Here is an 18,474-nt window from a genome sequence, read left to right on the forward strand (position 1 = left end):
CCCTAAAATCATCAACATACCGAATATCAGGGGATATCATTATATGGGAGTTATACGAAGGCGTGAACCTGCATGCGAAATTTTTTGTCAACGGTTGTAGTACCCATTACGAACTTCAACTACGAAATTTGTAACAATTCCAGTTAAAATTGTCGCTAAAATCATCAAAATACAAAATATCGGGAGGGTATTGTTATATGGGGATTATACGAAGACGTGGACCTGCATAGACAATTTTCCGTCATAGGTTATGATATCCATTACGAACTTCAAATACGAAATTTGAAACAATAATGTTGCTAAAATCATCAAAATGCCGAATATCGTGAGATGCCGCTATATGGGGGCTATACGAAGACGTGGACCTGCAAAATTAATTTTTTGTCATAGATTGTAGTACTCATTAAGATCTTCCAATACGAAATTTGAAACGATTCGGGTAAATAATGACCTTAATATCATTAAAATACCGAATATCGGGAGGTACCGTTATAGGGGGGCTATAGGAAAACGTGGACCGACAAGGCCCGGTTACGAATCTAACCTGCCTACTAGCAAAATACAAGTATGTGCAAAATTGTATCTTTATATCTATATTCGTACGAAAAATACAGACAAGACGGATATCGCTGAATCGACTTAGAATTTTACGCTGATCAAGAATATATATAATTTGTTGGGTCTAACATGAGTATTTCGTGGAGTTACAAACGGAATGAAAAAGTTAATATACCATCCACAGCTTGGTGGAGGGTATAAAAATGGCAAGTTAGAAGAAAAGCCTTTCGGAAAATAATCAAATCCGTTATTTATAATGCAACTACTTGAAACCCTGAATATTTTCCAACTCTAGACCCAATATGTATCCAAATTCCTTAATCTTTTTGCGAACTTGCTTTTGTTATAATCCTTTGGTAAATGAATCACTTTATGGTAACTTGGTAACTATAATTCAATGTAATGTGGCGTTTCCACTGCACTTGATTCGCTCTCTATTCGTTGTTTGACCCTTAACTATGAAAAAACTACATTATTCTTCACACAAAATTTCCTGAGCGAACACTCATATTTGTACGTTGTTCAAATCAAATCACTCTCAGAACAACGAAAAAATATGTCCCATCCCTAACAAATGAGAGCATTTATCGAAAAAATAAATTATGACATTTAAAAATTAAATATAGAAAAATTTAATGAAATTTTAAAATTTTTTGGGAAGACTTAAAATTATGAATGAAAACTACAATGTTGAATGGCGTATGTACATTCAAACGAAAGTACATTTTGTTTTCTCTCTCATTCGAGGTACGCATTTTATCCACAAGTTGAAATTTCCACAGAAAACTGCAAACAAAAGATGCAATATTTTCAAAAACTTTGTATCGGCAGAAAAAATGTTTGACAAGTGTCTCTCCAGCAAAATTTAAAAATAGAAAAATACAAAAATATGTTCAAAATGTCAACATTTACACAAAAAGTTGAAAACGTGAATGAAAATTATAAAATTAATGATATAATAAATATTTGGGAGAAAAACAATCATTTCTTCTATTCATATTAGTAAGAATTTCATGTATTTTCGTATAAATTCCCATTAAAATCAACAAACAAAATTTTTGAAAAAATGAATTATTTTGCTATGAATTACGAATCGTGCCTTATGAACGGGTTAATTCGTGTACATAATTCTAAGAGCGAACAACGTTGTTCGGTTTCCAATGGAAACATGCTATAACTTTTGGCATTCAGACATTTCCCATTTTTCAATGGTAGCGTCACCCAGTTTAATAATGTTATCGATTAAACTCGTGCTATCGGTTTGTTTCTGTAATATATTCGCTTACTGCCACCATAAGGTACAGGGTGTTTCAGTAACATCTGGTCGTATTTACACAGTAGTTTTTTTAGTGTTTTGCTCTAAACTAGATGTCGTTGCTAAGGATCTCAAAAGCTGCATTTAAAAAATGTAAAGCATATTCTGGGGCGCAAGTAAAATGCCTATGCCATTTTTCGTCGTTTTACAACACTGACCAAGAAGCCTCCGTCCGCGCCATCTATTGCCGCACATGATACAAATGAGCCAAAAATTTTTTGATGTGAATTTTCATTTCAACACCCCATTATCATTATCAAAAATTGATCTACAATTTCAAAAAACTGTCATATGGGAGAGAAAATATTCCTCTTTTAAATGAAAACACAAAAAAATTTTTCAAGGCAACATTATGAGACATAGTGTGTAAAAAAATAATAAAAAACGTATTTTAAACCTAGTATTCCATTTTTTCTAGAAAAGTATTGTAGTCTGGCATAGACAAAGGGCATTGTTTTCATGTTAGGCCAACTTTTATTTCGAAATTCTAGGAAATTCTAAAGTTGGGTTTCTCGATTATTTGCCATGGAATAGAGTTGTCTTTATCCCCAAGATGTTGTGGCTAGATCATTTGGTAGGTCAAAATGTGCCTCATCGGAATAACAGGTTTAGACCCTATACCTCTTTGGAGAAAATCCGTTTTTGGCATTTGAAGTCGATCTAACGAAGTCTTACCGTAGCCTGAGCCCAGTTACTCTTAAATCTCATATTTATTTAAGTTTCGCGCATATATAGTTTTTAATATGCCTGACAAAATTAGACTAAAATTTAAACAAAAAATTTTAAGCCTAACTCATTTTAAGCACTTGTTCCTTTTTAATACGGCTTATATATAAATTTTGATTTTAAAAAAATCGCACAATTTTAAACCCGACCGAAAAAGTCCATAAATTCCTTGATTAAATTGAATTAAATTCATTAAAAATCGAAGCAATTGGTCAAATGTTGTCGTAAATTTTTAAAATCGAAAAAATTGGTAAAATCGGAAAAACCTTTTTCGTTTTACGAAATCTATGATTTTTTTCAAAATTTTTTACCAAAAAAAAAATTACCACAAAAATTTTGAAATTTCTTAAGATATTGGAATAAAATTGGTGTGCCAAAAAAGAAATGTCCTTTGTCTATCCCAAAGTGCAATGCTTTTCCAGAAAATAAATAATTTGAAGTGTAAAAATAGGTTTTTTCTATTTTTTCCAAGAATTGTCATATAATATTACATTAAGAAAATTTTTGGTGTTTTCATATCAAAGAGAAATATTTTCTCTTTCATATGACGATTTTTTTTAAATTTTAGGTCGGCTTTAAAAAATGATATAGGTTGTCGAAAATTCACATCAAAAAATAATTGGCTCATTTGGATCATGCGTGTCAATAGATGGCGCGGACGAAAGAGTCTTAACCAGTGTTGTAAAACGACAAAAATGCATTATTTCACTTTTGCGCCCCAAAGTATGCTTTGATTTCTTGAAAATTTTCCTGGGCATCGCCTTTTAACTATGAAATGGAAAATATAATTTCAAGTTTTTTAATAAAATTGAAATAAAGTTAAGTTACCCCCCTTCCTTAAACATTTTAGCTTCCTTTAAAATTATCCCACCCTCCCCAACGAAAATAAAAAATACACAAGTTTTTTTTTTTGAAATTGTTTGAAAATATTTATATGTATATTTTGTTTTTGTTTTTAAAGGTAGGAAGTCATTTGAAAAGTACAGCTACAATGGTTCTTTTTAAAAAAGATATATTCCTGGTTATTTTCTACAAAAAAAAATAATATTTAGGAATAGATTTTGTTTGTGTGTTCTCGTTTTTGTATAATAATTTTAAATTTGGAACCCCTAAAAAATGTGTAATAAATTTATTTAAATCAAGACATGAGAATACAAAAAAAAGTAAAGAAAAAAATAAACATTGTTAATTACAACTATGTGAATTGGAACTACTTTCGTCTTAAACACGAAAACAAGAGAAACATTTACAAAATATTTAATTTGAAATTGGGGGGTAGACACTTGTTGTTGTATTGAAATATTTAATAACAAACAAAAATAAGGGAAGTATGACAATCATTTAAATTACAAGAATATTTTTCTTTTAGAAGAACTTTTTTTCCAAGAACAGGAAGAAACAATTTTGAAAGTTTTTTTTTAGCAATTACATTTAAAATTTTTTGTTGTTTTGGAATATAGGATATAGAGGATATTTGTTATGTTTGTTCTTTATTTAATTTTGTTAATTAGTAAAGATATCAGTGCTAGAGTTTGGTTACTTTTTCGTTTGTATATAACATTAAAAATATTTTTTTGTGTTTTTTTAATTTTCGTTTTTTGGATTTTAAATATTTTTAAGTGTATATTTTGTTAATATTTTATTGGGTTTACAGAATGCCACAAATATGAGTTAATCATAAAATGTTGGAAAATTAAAGAGGTGATCCGGAATTTTCTGAAATGAGGTAGCGAAATTTTATGAATATCGGTATATAATGCAAATATTTTCAAGGCATGGACGAATTTTGGAACCCTATTGGTAGAATTTTTAATTCATTGTAAGAAAAAATTACAGAGCCTCATAAAGGGGAGGTAGTTAGAAAATCTGCGGGGATTGTCTGCATACGCATTGTAAATCTCGAGAGACATTCTTTCTCAAAATCGAATAAAATGTCCAATATTCGATAAAGATTTTCATTCGTTCATCGAATGATATAATTGCGATTTGATTAGGAAATGAACTGATACATATTTCTACATTTTTCGCACCCTTAACCACATAGACTATGCCTCATAGTTAAGTTATTTATATAAGCAGAAACCTCTAGGTGCAGGAAATTTCCATCAAAAAATATAGAAATATGTATAAGCTCATTTCCAAATCAGATCGCAATTCATTCGATTAAACCAATTTAAAAAAATGTTTTATTAAAAGAAGTCTTTCGATTTTCAAATGAGGGCATAACGACGTTCAATATAAATGGACGGAACACCGCGGTATCCAGTTACATCGCTTTGGCCTGTATTCTTATTTTTATATAAAAAAAAATTAAAAATATTTGCTTTTTGGTCTTTTTCTTTTATAGAAGAGTTCATTTCAAATTTTAATCCCTAATTTCAATCCTCAGGTCAGTTCAAAAAAATTGAAAAATTTAAATAGAATAATCTATTTTTAAAATCCGTGTTCGAAAATTTTAAGAATTCAAATTTTTAAAATTCTTCAACAACGTTTTACAACCTCCTAATCTGATTCCAATTATATTATTCGATTAAACCAGTTTTAAAAAATGTGTTGTAAAAATACGACGTTCGATTTTCAAATGAGGACATAATGAAGATATCAAAAATTAGCACATTTATATAATATACATGGACGGAACTACCGCAGTGTCTGGCCTGTATTCTTTTTTTAATCAAAAAAATAAAATGAAAGATATCGGTTTTATTAAATTTTTAATTGGGCTTTTTTGTTTTCTAGGAGATTTTATTTCAAATTTTTATAGATCAATACTTAGGGTGAGGGTACGTAAGCAACTTGGCATCATGGCTGGGCATATTAATGTCAAATTAAAAAGGGTGCGACTCTGGCGGCATCCCTTTATGATATGTCACAAAATATGCCATGCGAAGACTTCTAGCTGTTTATATACTCCGACCTTTAGAACAGTTAGGAAAGGCTTTCGTCTAAAATTTTATTTAAAAATCTATGATCGTAAATTTTAGGAATTCAATTTCTTGAACAACTTTTAGAATACCTCCTTAGCAAATTTTACCAAAAAAAGGGTGGTTGAATAATTAAAAATTCACAGGATTCAGGTTTGAAACCATTCTGGACTTTATCCACTCATTTTTTGTGACATTCTGTAAACTATCATAGCTACAAACAAAGGACTTGAAACATTTAAGAGATATAGATATTTTTTGTGGCGACAAATGATTTTACAGGACTTTCACATTGAAACAGAGAAACAGAGGAGGAGAGACGAAAAAACGATTTTTACGGAAGTGAAGAAAGATGTATATAGTGATTACAATATTTCTGGTTTCGTTATAACTAACATTCTATATTTCCATATATATAGAGAAAGAAAGGAGGGACAATGTGGGATGAGAAGGGGTGTTATGTGAGAGGTTGGCTTTTACAAAACAAAAAAAAAGGTAATGAAAAAAATTAAATTCAATAATTTAAATTTATAAATGAAAAAAAAAAAAAAAAATACATATTACGTTTCAATTATATATAAACTATATAGATATATTTATGTGTATATGTATAAAGTTATATAGATAATAATAACTATAAAGCATCGTTGTTTCATCTTGTTGTTATTTTGTTTTCCGTTTTTGTTTTATATATAATTAAATAATTATTTAAAGAATTAAATATGCTAAACTAAAGTCAACTATTTTATGTTTATAAAAAATAAAATAGTTAATTAATTAATAATAATTATTAATGTATACATATATTTATGGATTAAAGTAAATATTACAATCAATTTATACAATAAAGGCTGTTTTGTGTGTGTTTTTTGTTTAATATATTTATTATTTACTAATATCCATTCGTATAGAACATTAAACATTTAGCTTTTTTTCTTGTTGTCAATGGCGAGAAAAAGGATTATAAGAAAATTTGAAGGTCCAACAATTATAAGAAATTTTTGCATATATACAATGGTTTTTATAAACATTATTTATAAAAACCATTTTATATTAGATTACAAATATCCTAACCATTATTTTTTTCCCCCAAAAGACCTTATAACCATTTCTTCGCCCTATCTCTCTTTAATGCTGTGTGAACGTAATCAATATGGAATCATGAATGGTTTTCAATAATTACTTTCCATAAAACATAAATTTCTTGCATCTATATATTTATAATAATTTAACACATTTCAACATGATTTCTTTTCTCTTTTCCTTTCGTTTTGCGTTTAAATGGATTTTGGTTTTTCCCAACTATTTTATTTTCTTTTCTTTTTTTCTTCATCTACGACATTTTCTTTTCTTCTTTAGGCATTTGAACTTAAAAAATAAACATTTTTTGTTGTGTTGCTTGAATATTATTAATAATAATAATTATATTTGTATGTGTGTGTGTGTTTTGTTGTGTACCTATAATAATAATAATTAATAATGATATATAATAATTATATATCATCTATGATTTTTCATTTTGTTATATGTTTTTGTTTCATTTTTAATAAACAAACAGAGAAAAAAAACACATTAATTGTATAAAGGCTTTTAAGGCGTCTTCAGTAGTATATCTTTTTTTCGGGTTCGTGTTGGTGAGGTGGCACTCATTTGTGCCGCTGAGGGTAGGCGTTGATAGAAATAATTGCGTCCGAATTTCTTTTGCAATTTATAGCCTTTCCGCTGTAGGAACTTGGTTAATGTTTGAACATAACTGCTAACATCCTCTTGATTCTCCAATAAATGTATTGAAATTATTTCAATTCTTATTTTGTCAAAAGGTAATGTTTGTAAGATCTGTAAAGAAAAGAGACAAACGAAAAAAAACATCGTTGAAATTAGTCATGATTTGTGTTAATGATTTAGTTTTATACAAAATAAGAAAAAAAAAACAACTACAACTAATTAAAAAACACTTTCATTTTTTGTGTGCTCTGAAAAGGTGTAGAAGGTGTTTTTGTTTGTGTTTGACTTAAAGGTGGAGTAGTAGTTTAAGTAGATACTACCACTATTGCTTAATTGTAAGGCAATTGTAAAATAGCACCGCCAGCATGCAATCAAACACCAGGGCCAATTAACACAACACATATATTTGAAATATAGTTTTTTAGTCATATTTTGATTTTCAATGTGTTCGGGTAGTATAGAAATGTCACCAGGCTTGTGCAGCAGTAGGAATGTAAAGTTTTGGTGACATTAGCAATTTTCCTTGGAGGTGATGAGAACATATATCAACTGATACTACCAAAAATGTCTAAATGCAATTAATGTTTGGCCCGAACATCTGTTTCACGTCATTGTCTGTTTTTAATCTTGAAGGGCCCTATATATTTTTTCTTAGGGAAAAATTCTCGCACACAATTTGGATCATTCAAATCCATCCTTTTTTAATCTAAAAAAAGAGTTTTTAAAATTCCCCGTGACCACTTCCTCCTCTTATTGATAATTTTGTCCTTGGAAAATGTTTAACTTTTATGGGGGAGGTACGAGAATTCATTTTTCACACTTTATCAAATGCTAATAAAATAACTTAAAGAGTATCAGTAGGTTTGCCGACAGATGTATACCCTGAGCTAATGTTCGATTATTTAAATATATTTTGACTTTTGTTGTAATTATTTAAATTGTTGACCCTCCTTCACTTTATATGAGATATGTGATAATTTTAAGAAAATGTTAAAATATGCGTCAGGTATCAGATATAGTCCACGGAAGTATAATGTAGTATAAGGGACCGACAAATTCCATCTTCACAGCAGATCTTGTGTTAGTACAAATAATGGGATGTGTGAAATGTGAAGAGAATCGGATGCTTATTTCGGATTTTATAATCGTTTTGGCTATTTAAAACTTTGACACTTTGTGAAGAAGGTACCAGAAGGAATGGTCCGATCTCTGTCATCTTTATAACATATATTGTATAGATAGAAATGTTGATATGATTCAAATCTGAATGGAATCGGATGTCAATTTCGCGTTTTATGAGCTGCATGGATATTCAAAATTTTGACTCCTTGTGGGGGAGGTACTTGATGGAGTTGGCCAAAATTGTATATTTTCGATCCTGACGTCACACTGTTACAATTATTGTGATTTGCAAAGTTTGAATAAAATCGGATGATCCATTCTCTTTTTATGCGGCAAACTATTTTCTTTGGAAATCGGTGAAGGAATTTAAAAGTTTACCAAATCGGATGCTGCTTTCGTGGACCATCTATCAGACAGACAGGTGTACCCCCTTCTATATCGACTTCAAAGGTCCTGAAACTGATTTGATCCCAATATACCTAGCTTCTAAAGCCATTATTTCGATAGGACACGTTTTGGCCGTATTTTTTTTTTTTCTTAAAAAACAAATGTGCTAATTTTTATTTTCATTTTAAAGTAGGACGCCTTAAAGTATGCTTTACTTTAGAAATATTTTATTTCCCAACTTCATTCACACGCATTATAGGGCACATCAAATTCGTAGCCACCAAAAAAAATGAAGATTTCTTTGGATTACAACAACAACAAAATACGTTACACTCACCTCCAACTCATGACCATGCACACCCAAGCTAAGAAGATCGTATTCAACACGATTTGAAGCTAGCATGATAGTATAAAGCGGAAAACATTTGACACGCGAATTGAACCATGTCGTCTCCTCGTCAAGCAGACTATTAATTCGCACTTCAGACTCTTCGTTGTGTACGGTAATCTGGAAAAAACGAAAAAAAAAAAAAACAAAACAATTAGTTAAAATCCATTCCGATTGTATGTTATTTCGCCTACCTCTTTGGGATAAGGATTTGGTGAAACGCAGGCATGTACCACTTGTACACGGGGCCGCAAACCATTTTGCTTGCGCAAAGTAAAAAATCGCCTGGGCTCCGGTTCCACAATAATACCGGCCCAATTTAAGGTGTCCGCCAGCCATGGGGCTGTCATTAGATGACCCAAAGAACCGGTCAGCGATTGTATGACGGCACCGTTGGTTTTACCTTGCAGCAAATTGGCCACATAATAGGCCATTTTGGGTGTTAATTCATTGGGATGGGCACTGAAATTGAAATGCGGTTGAACGCCGATTAGATTGCCGCCTGGGGTGCCGCCATTGCCGGGACCCAGTGTTGAGGAGGAGGTGGCTGCCGTTTCAACACCAACACCCCCACCGCCGCTGCCATCCGTCGTTCGTGATTTCAGAAAGTGCATTGAATATTTGCGCATATGGATTTCACGCAGGAATGCTATAAGTTGAGGATCGTCTTGAGCCACGCCATAGAATTCATAATCACGCGACATATTCAGGCGAAATTGTTGATGGCGAATTTCTGCAAGGAGAGAAGAAGATAGACAATAATAAATGAAATGCAATGAAATGAAACGAAATTTTAATTAATTCGGCAACAAACAAAATAATAGACTACAACAAAATTTCAAAGAAATTACAATATTTGAGTTTGATTCCATTATCATCGCAGTGATGATGGCCGACCATCCATCTCATGATCATCACATGATGTTGGTAGGTAAATCAACTTGATTTGAAATTGTTGTTGTTTAGTGAGGGGGAGGAGGAAGGTTAACCGACTATGGTGGTAATAATAGTCCACATGGTTACTAACTTTAAAGAAGTCTATGAAAATGTGAGAGAGAAGAGGGAGGTTGGAGGAAGAAGTAGATCTTTTGTTTCGCGTTTGGTCTTGCTGTTGTTATGGTCATGCTTCGCTGGTCATTTTATTTACAATAACGTGGCCAAAGATGAAATCCGCCTAAAGAGAGTTTGTTGTTCATGTGTTTTGGCTGCTTGTTTTGCATTTACTTAATTATAAACATACTAAGCACTACTAGAAGATCGGTCGGAGCCAAAATGAACTTTGCAGTGGAGAGATTGGCGTTGTAATGAAAAAAACCTTTTCTCTTTAAAAGGGGGACATGTTTGTTTCATACATTTTTTGAGGAGGTGTAATCAAAAAGAAAACTATTCAATGGGCAATTTTTTTAGAAAAAAGTTAGACAGATTTAGAAGAAATTTTGCTTTGTATATATAAAGCCAACTCAGCTAGGCGAAAGTATCTCAAAGGTTCCATGGTAGCAAGAATTTAAGAAATTGATAAATTTATTAAAGAATCTATTTTTTATTGGCACTCATCTAACAAATTCATAATAAAGAACAAATAAATATTGGTTAGTTAAATGGGTCGTAAGCTACATACAGGGTGAGATGAAAAAACTTCAGCCAAATTCAGACTGCTGTCATTTCTAAGCCACTCGTCCGACAGCTGTTTAAATTATTCCAGTGACAGCTCATTATATTCTTTACAAGCGCACAAAAGCATTTTGGTGAGAATTTTCCAGGAAAAAAGTTATTCGTGATGGAACTCAAGCGTGATACTGTCATTTCTTTATATTTGGCTGGAAAACAACAAGTGGCTATCGTTAGAGCACTCCGCCATTTAAATGTGAATAAATCTCTAGTGCCCGTTACCGTGATACTGGTAGCATAGCCCGACGCCAAGGAAGTTGACGGAAGAAAACAGCAAAATCAGCAGAAATGGTTCGAAAAGTAAAAAAAGAGACTTGATCGAAATCCACGTCGCAGTGGCCGAAAAATGGCTAGTGGTTCGTGAACATATCGCAATATTCCATTCGGCAAATATTGAAAAAAGAGCTTGGGGTAAAGCCATTGAAATTCCAAAAAGTTCAAGAACTTGCACCGCAATAGAAAGAAAATAGACTCAAAAGAGCTAAAAAGTAGCTTCGCTTGGTCAAAGTGGTGAACTGCCAAATTTTGTTTTCTCCGATGAGAAAACATCACCATGGTCGGCTCTAGAGTAAACAAACAAAATGATGGTGTACTTGGAAAAAAGGTCAGCTGAAAATGTGTACCTTCGGTTGGCTACCAGAACTCAAGCGCCGGCCGCTCCTTTTAATCCGCCGTTGCATAAGAATTAATGCAAAATATTATCGCAAAAATATTCTGGAGGGTGTATTAAAGCCTTGGGCACGCAAACATTTTGGCCGCGGACCTTGGACATTCCAATAGGACTCAGCACCGTCGCTCTTAGCACACGCCACCCAAGAATGGTTACAAAATGAGGTTCCTCGCTTCATTTCCAGCGCGCATTGGCCACCAAAATCTCCGGATACCAATCCGTTGGACTATTGTGTCTGGAGTATTTTGGAAAGCAAGGTTAGTACTAAAAAATACCAAAGTGCCGATCACCTCAAGCAACCGCTTCGCCGGGAATGGGCCAAAATACCGCAGAGCAACATTCGGGCAGCGTGTGACGGTTTCTTTGGCCGTTTAAAGGCCATAAATCTAAACTCATTCTAAAATTTGATCCTATTTCCGACATTTTTGCTTTCATTCAATAAAATTAATAAAAAAATGGAAAAAATATGGCGTTTGACATTGTTACAGTTTTTTTATCTCACCCTGTATATATTTTTGATCAGCATAAAATTCTATGTCGTTGTCACTCTAGCTTCCGAACGAAATAAAGTAGATTGACAAAATTTTACTCAAATGTATATTATGTTTGTAGAACTTTCAGTATTGAAAATGGGCCATGTATAGCCTCCACATAACTGTACCTCCCGACATTCGGTGTTTTGATGATTTTAGCGACATTATTCACTGGAATTGTTTCAAATTTGGTATTTAAAGTTCAAAATGGATACTGCCGCCTATGACAGAAAATTGTCTGTGCAGCTCCAGGTCTTCGTATAGCCCCCATGTAACGGTACCGGCCGATATTTGTTACTTTAATGATTTTAGCGACATTATTCATCGGAATTGTTTCAAATTTGATGTTCAAAATGGATACTGCAGCCTATGACAGAAAATTGTCGGTGCAGGTCCACATTTTGGTATAGCCCCCATATAATAGTACCTCCCTATATTGATGATTTTAGCTACATTATTCACCGATTTTTTTTCAAGTTTCGCATTTGAATATTGTAATTGTTTTTGACAAATGGTACCTATGCAGGCCCACGGCGTCGTTTAGAACCTAATATAACGCACATTTGGTATTTTTAAGTTTTCAACAGAATTTTTAACGGATTTTATTTTATTTTATTATTTAATTTTTTTTTTTTTTTTTTTTTTTTTGAAAATTGCCAAGTTTTTTCCAAATGGTGGAGGGTAATCAAAGTTCACGGCCGAACTTACAGCTGTTTTTGCCACATTTTTTCCACGCATTTGTCCAAAAATTTTCATTTGTAGTTCGTAATGAGTTCTAGCACCGGTAGCGTAACATAGTATGTATAGGTCCACATTTTCGTATAGCCCCCACATAATGGTACCTCCGGATACTCAGTATTTTCATTATGTTTGCCACAATTAATGGCAAGTTTAATGGATGCCCAATATTAGAACTCTGAATTCACACAATAAAAAATTAAAAGTTCTTAAGAAAATCTCAAACTCAGCACGAATAAAAATAATTAAATTTAAAGAATTTTAAAAGTGTGGAAGTAATTAAAACCTCCCTCCTGACCATCATTGTGAGCCTGGCCTGGCTATTTTCTCGTTATGTTATTAAATATTCTTCGAAAATAATTCACAAAAACAAAGCCATAACAATTTAAAAAAATACAACAAACATATTTTGAGCTAATTATTATTATCATCATTATTATCTGCTGTTATACTTTATAGCTGGGGGGAGAAGAAAACCAAAAAAAGTGAAAAAAACCACAGCAAACAAGTGCCAAAAAACCTTCAAAATTTAAGGTGTGTTTTGACATAACATAATCACCAAGTAATAAGTCCGATATGATGGAAGCCACCGACACCCAAATGGTAGATAAAACAACAACAACAGTAAAAAGCTGCTCCAGCTCTGCTCATAAAAATAGTTTGCCGGCGGCCCCATAATGAAACTATTTGTATAAAGCCACAAGTGCAAGACCATAAATTCCCAACCAATTAACCCATGGCCGGCGGTGGCGGTGGGGATGACTATGATGACGGTTACAGTTAAAAATAGCCAAAAAATAATGGTTGTATCTACATATATATGAGGAAGAAAATAAATCAAATTTTTCAAAGAAAAAAAAAAAAAACATTGATAAAGGAAATAAATTGATACGAGAAACATAAAACGAAGCATGTGTTCCATTTCTATGTAAATGGCAAGGAAAAACTTTCCGAATTTATCAAATCAAATCATCACCTGATAAGAGGCTATAAATAATCCCATTTCAGCCCCTTGGCTAACGGTGGTGAGTGGGTGGTACATTTACGGCAAATGTTAGGTAATTTAACAAATGTTACGAGGAAAACTAGTGGTAGCCCCACTTCGATATGGTTTATCCTTAGAACACACATAGATGGATGGCAGGGTATAATAGTTTGTTGAAAAAACTATTTGTAAGAATGGAAAAGAAACAACCTTGGCCCAACCATATTGAGTTAGGTGTTGTTAAGGGGATTTTGTTTTTTTTTTTTCGTTAAGTTTGGTGTTTTGTTGTTACTTTTTTTTGGGTCATCATAGAGCAGCAAACGTTTTAAAGGTGAAAACACACACAAAAAAAAGAAAAATAAATAAAAAAGAGCTCACTTTTTTATTATTTCAACTTTTGATATTTAAACAAAACAAAAATGAGTTTACAACCTTGTAGTTGTCTCTGTGGCTGGTCAAAAAAACACATTTTGCAAATCCCAAACTACAATGTACAAAAAAAGAAAAGCCCATAACAATTAAAAGAAATTCAAGTGAAAATAAAGAAAACAAGAAAATTTAGGTGTTTTATATTAAATTGGCTTCACAGAAGAAAATAATGCCAAATTGCAAAAAAAAAATAATAAAATCGTTTCTAAAACTTTTTCCCTATTGAAGCGGAGAGGCAATTTTCACCAAATATTTTTTTGTAGGTCAGTTTCATTATGGAAATAATTATTTTATATTCTTTTTAGTTCATTTTAAATTTTCATTCAACCCTGCTGACATATTTATTTCGGGTTTTTCCTAAGCACTGATAATAGATAGTCATAAAATCCGACATTGGAGTAAGTTTTTCGACCCAACCTAATTTGTTAAAAACCCTCAGATTTTTTGAAATGTTTTCTGAGGTTGAGAATTTTATCCAGATGTCAAGAAAATTAAAAGACACGACAAAATTTTATTATGAAAAAAATGGCTCCCATATATGCCACTTATAACAAACAGACCCAGTGCATTACCAGTAGGCCAATAATAATGACGACGCCATACCCTCTGCATTTAAGAGATTGACAAACGGGTTCATCGACGCCTTGGTGAAACGGTTGAAGCTGTGAGTAGGGGTTAACCATGGGGTGGGGTGGTTTTACAATATAAGACTGGGTAGAAAAATTTCAAAACGTACTAAATATGGTACCATAAGAATTGGACCAACGGCACAAAAATTCAAAAATGTGGAATTGGAAGTTCATTTGTGGATTCTGGCATAGATGCCCCAAATGGTTATTAGGAAATTCGAACCTTAAGTGCTGGAAAAGTATTTGGTACCATGATGTTTTTTTTCTAACTGATGGAGCGCAATTCTTGAAATTTTATATGGAAATCAAAATTGGAGGTGGTTTTGGAAATGCGTACTTAAGTGTACCAATTGAAACAAAATGTTTCTAGATTCAAAAAATATGGTTGTGTGAATGGATAAAGGTGGCATATTGAAATTTAACATCCAGAGTGAGATAAAAAAGTGCAACTAAGTCAAACGCGATAATTTTTAATTTTTTTAATTTTTTTTTAATGTTTTTTTTTTTTTTTTGATTTTTATTGAATGAAATCAAAAAAATGTCGGAAATAGCATCAAATTTTAGAATAAGTGTAGATTTGTTCGAATTGGTCACCTTTGATACGAATTATGGCCTTCAAACGGACAATGAAACCGCCACACGCTGCCCGAATGTTGCTCTGCGGCATTTTGGCCCATTCCGGCGAAGCGCTTGCTTGTTGTGATCGACACTTTTGTATTTTTTAGTGCCAACCTTGCTTTCCAAAATATTCCCGACACAATAGTCCAACGGATTGGTATCCGGATATTTTGGTGGCCATTGTGCGCTGGAAATGAAGCAAGGAACCTCATTTTGTAACCATTCTTGGGTGCTGAGTGCGATGGTTCTTAGTCCTGTTGGAATGCCCAAGATCCGCGGACAAAAAGTTTGCGTGTCCAAGGCTTTAATACACCTTCCAGAATATTTTCACGATAATATTCGGAATTTATTCTTATGCCACGCTTGATTAATACGAGTGAAGGGCGACCATCGGCTGTTATGGCGGCCCACACCATCACCATGCCCGGCGCATGAGTTCTGGTGGCCAACCGAAGTTGCACATTTTCAGCTGACCTCTTTGGCAAATAAACACGATCATTTTGTTTGTTTACAAACTGCTGGACAGCGAATGTTTTTCTCATTGGAGAAAACCAAATTCGGCAGTTCACCACTTTCGACCCAGCGAAGCAACTCTTTAGCTCTTTTGAGTCTATTTTCTTTTTGTTGCGGTATAGGTTTTTGCACTTTTTGGAATTTCAATGACTTTACCACCCCGAGCTCATTTTTCAATATTCGCCGAATGCAATATTGGGATATGTTCAGCTCACGAGCCATTTTTCGGCCATTGCGACGCGGGTTTCGATCAAGTCGCTTTCTTTCTAACCATTTCTCCTGATGTTGCTGTTTTCTTCCGTCCACTTCCTTGAACTCGGGCTACGCTACCAGTATCACGGTAACGCAGCGATGGTACGAGACACAAAGCCTGAAGTTGTTTGCAGTTTTTTCAGCTCACTCTGTATCTGTTGAATTTATTTCACAATACAGATTTTAGAAACCAAAAATGATTTTAAGAAACCAAAATTTCAAACTACAGCGGCCCATTCGCTTGAAAGTTATGGCTAGGGTAAAATATAAAACAAAAAGAAAAATAAAAACGCAACTAACTTCGGCCGGGCCGAAATTGGAAGAATCTTTAAAAATTAAAAAAAAAAATCCGTCCAAAAATACCGCTTAAAAAAAGAGCTATACGAAGACGTGACCCTGCATAAGTTTTTTGTTATAGCTAAAATCATCAAAATACCGAATATCGGGAGGTATCGTTATATCTACATTTTGGGAGCTCTATGAGTAGTAGTAATAGCTCTATCTATTTTTAAATGAGAAAAATAAAACCACAATTTCATAAATATTCAACTAATTTTCGATTTGAAATAGATACTTAATATTTTTCTAAAGTATGACGTTAAGGTAACTTCCCCTCCATATTTGGAGTATTATGTTACTGGGGGTTTGTCTTTGATAAATATTTGGAATTTCCCAGCTGTCTAAATGGTATTTCTGCCATTCATTTTGGTTCTTCAAAATATGGGCTAAACTTTTGAATGGCAAACTAATTACTTTATTAGCATGGGAATATCGGAAAACAAATGAGAAAAATATGCGAAAAATAGTTAAGAAAGAACTATTTTGGAGTGAACGCCTTTAATATTTGCCATTAACAAGAAAACTAGATCAGAGCTATTTTGCAGGCGAAATGCAGACATGATTTTGTTAGGAAGCAGCTAAAATGTATTATATTGAATTTTATGAAAATCAGAAGAAAAAAATATTAAATAAAACTAAAAAAAGAGAAGGATAAAATATCCCTCCTTCCAAAAACTAAGTACTCTCTTAAAGGATTTCGAATTAATAAAAAAAAAATAAAAATTAAATATCAACTCCAAGGTTGAAACCAAATTTAAAAATATAAACATTTAAATTCCCCTTTTTTAAAACAAAGTCATCTGTTAAAGAATTTAAACTCAGTTGATAGTTCCAGGACAATGATAGCAAATTTACGGAGTTGCTGACCAAAAATCGGAATTGAAGCCCCTTGAAATTGACTTCTATAACGACAATGTTCCAGCACTTTTAAGTAACCTTAAAAAATGGTTTAAAGCCCCTAACAGCCTAAAGAACACAAAGAGCAATCACCTCCTAAGTAACCACAAAATAATTGGCTAAAAGCCTAAAAAATTTAATTTTCAAATTAAAATGGTCAATATAAATTTAGAGAACAGAGATGGACACCCAACGAATTTAATAAGAGTACATGAGGCAAAGTTTCTTTTATATTTCATGTTCCATACTGACCCCTGGCAGCCAACCTCAAACATTATGTACAAGCGACCAAATTACCCGATATACGCAAATATATCAACCGCATGAAAAATGTTTAAAGAGCAAATTGTAAATTAAAAAAAAATATTTAATTGCGGTTAAATGTTGGCACAGCACACTTAAAGACAATAAAAAAGAGGGTTGTTGAACAAAGAAGAAGAAGAAGTAAAAATAAATAACAAAAAATTACCAAAAAAAAAAAAACCCAAAACACCAACCTCTTTAAGTAGTTGCTGTTAAAGACATTTGGAAATATATTTTATTTATTTTTATAAGAAACACCCCTTCCTTCTTTGGTGGTGTTAGGAGTACCTCTATTGAATATTTTTTAGTTCTACAATTGAAGATACATAAATTGAACACCCCATAGCCCGTCGAAGAAACGAAAGGGTATAACAGCCAAAACATACAGTACACGATGAATAAAAGCCAACAAGGACATGTATTACAATATGTACAAAAAGGACCCTGGTGGTAGGTACTGTCTACCTACTTTTGTTCCACACTCAGTTGTTGAATTTACCCTAAACCTTCTCTCTGGCCTCACGTTCAATTAACACCGTGCTAAAAATTTATAGCTCAAAGCTTGATGTGGAAGGACGAAATTATTGTTGAATATTGTATTTGTCTATATTACTTTAATTCCCAAACATGTCATTGTATGGAAAAATGGATTAACACAGAGTAATGGGGTGAGGGGGGTAGTACACCGTAACCTATTATTACAAAACCAAACCAAACATTTTGGTGGCATTGTTATAATTATTATTTGTTGTTGT

At 32.8% G+C, this 18,474-nt stretch overlaps 1 protein-coding gene across 2 annotated transcripts in view; it reads right to left on the reverse strand.

Moving 5' to 3' along the window:
- Positions 1 to 3,912: 3,912 nt before the first annotated feature.
- LOC101893603 (protein Star) overlaps positions 3,913 to 18,474 on the reverse strand; it is a 106,196-nt gene continuing 91,634 nt past the window's right edge. For both annotated transcript variants that reach the window (XM_059121170.1, XM_011296011.3), the window contains exons 3-5: positions 9,340 to 9,878; positions 9,095 to 9,265; positions 3,913 to 7,359 (exon numbers count right to left, since the gene is read on the reverse strand). In XM_059121170.1, the coding sequence (XP_058977153.1) occupies positions 7,114 to 7,359; positions 9,095 to 9,265; positions 9,340 to 9,878 (956 nt within the window). In that variant the 3' untranslated portion in view covers positions 3,913 to 7,113. The remainder of the gene's footprint in view (positions 7,360 to 9,094; positions 9,266 to 9,339; positions 9,879 to 18,474) is intronic.

Source organism: Musca domestica, unplaced genomic scaffold (genome assembly GCF_030504385.1).
Source record: "Musca domestica strain aabys unplaced genomic scaffold, Musca_domestica.polishedcontigs.V.1.1 19, whole genome shotgun sequence".
NCBI lineage: Eukaryota > Metazoa > Arthropoda > Insecta > Diptera > Muscidae > Musca > Musca domestica.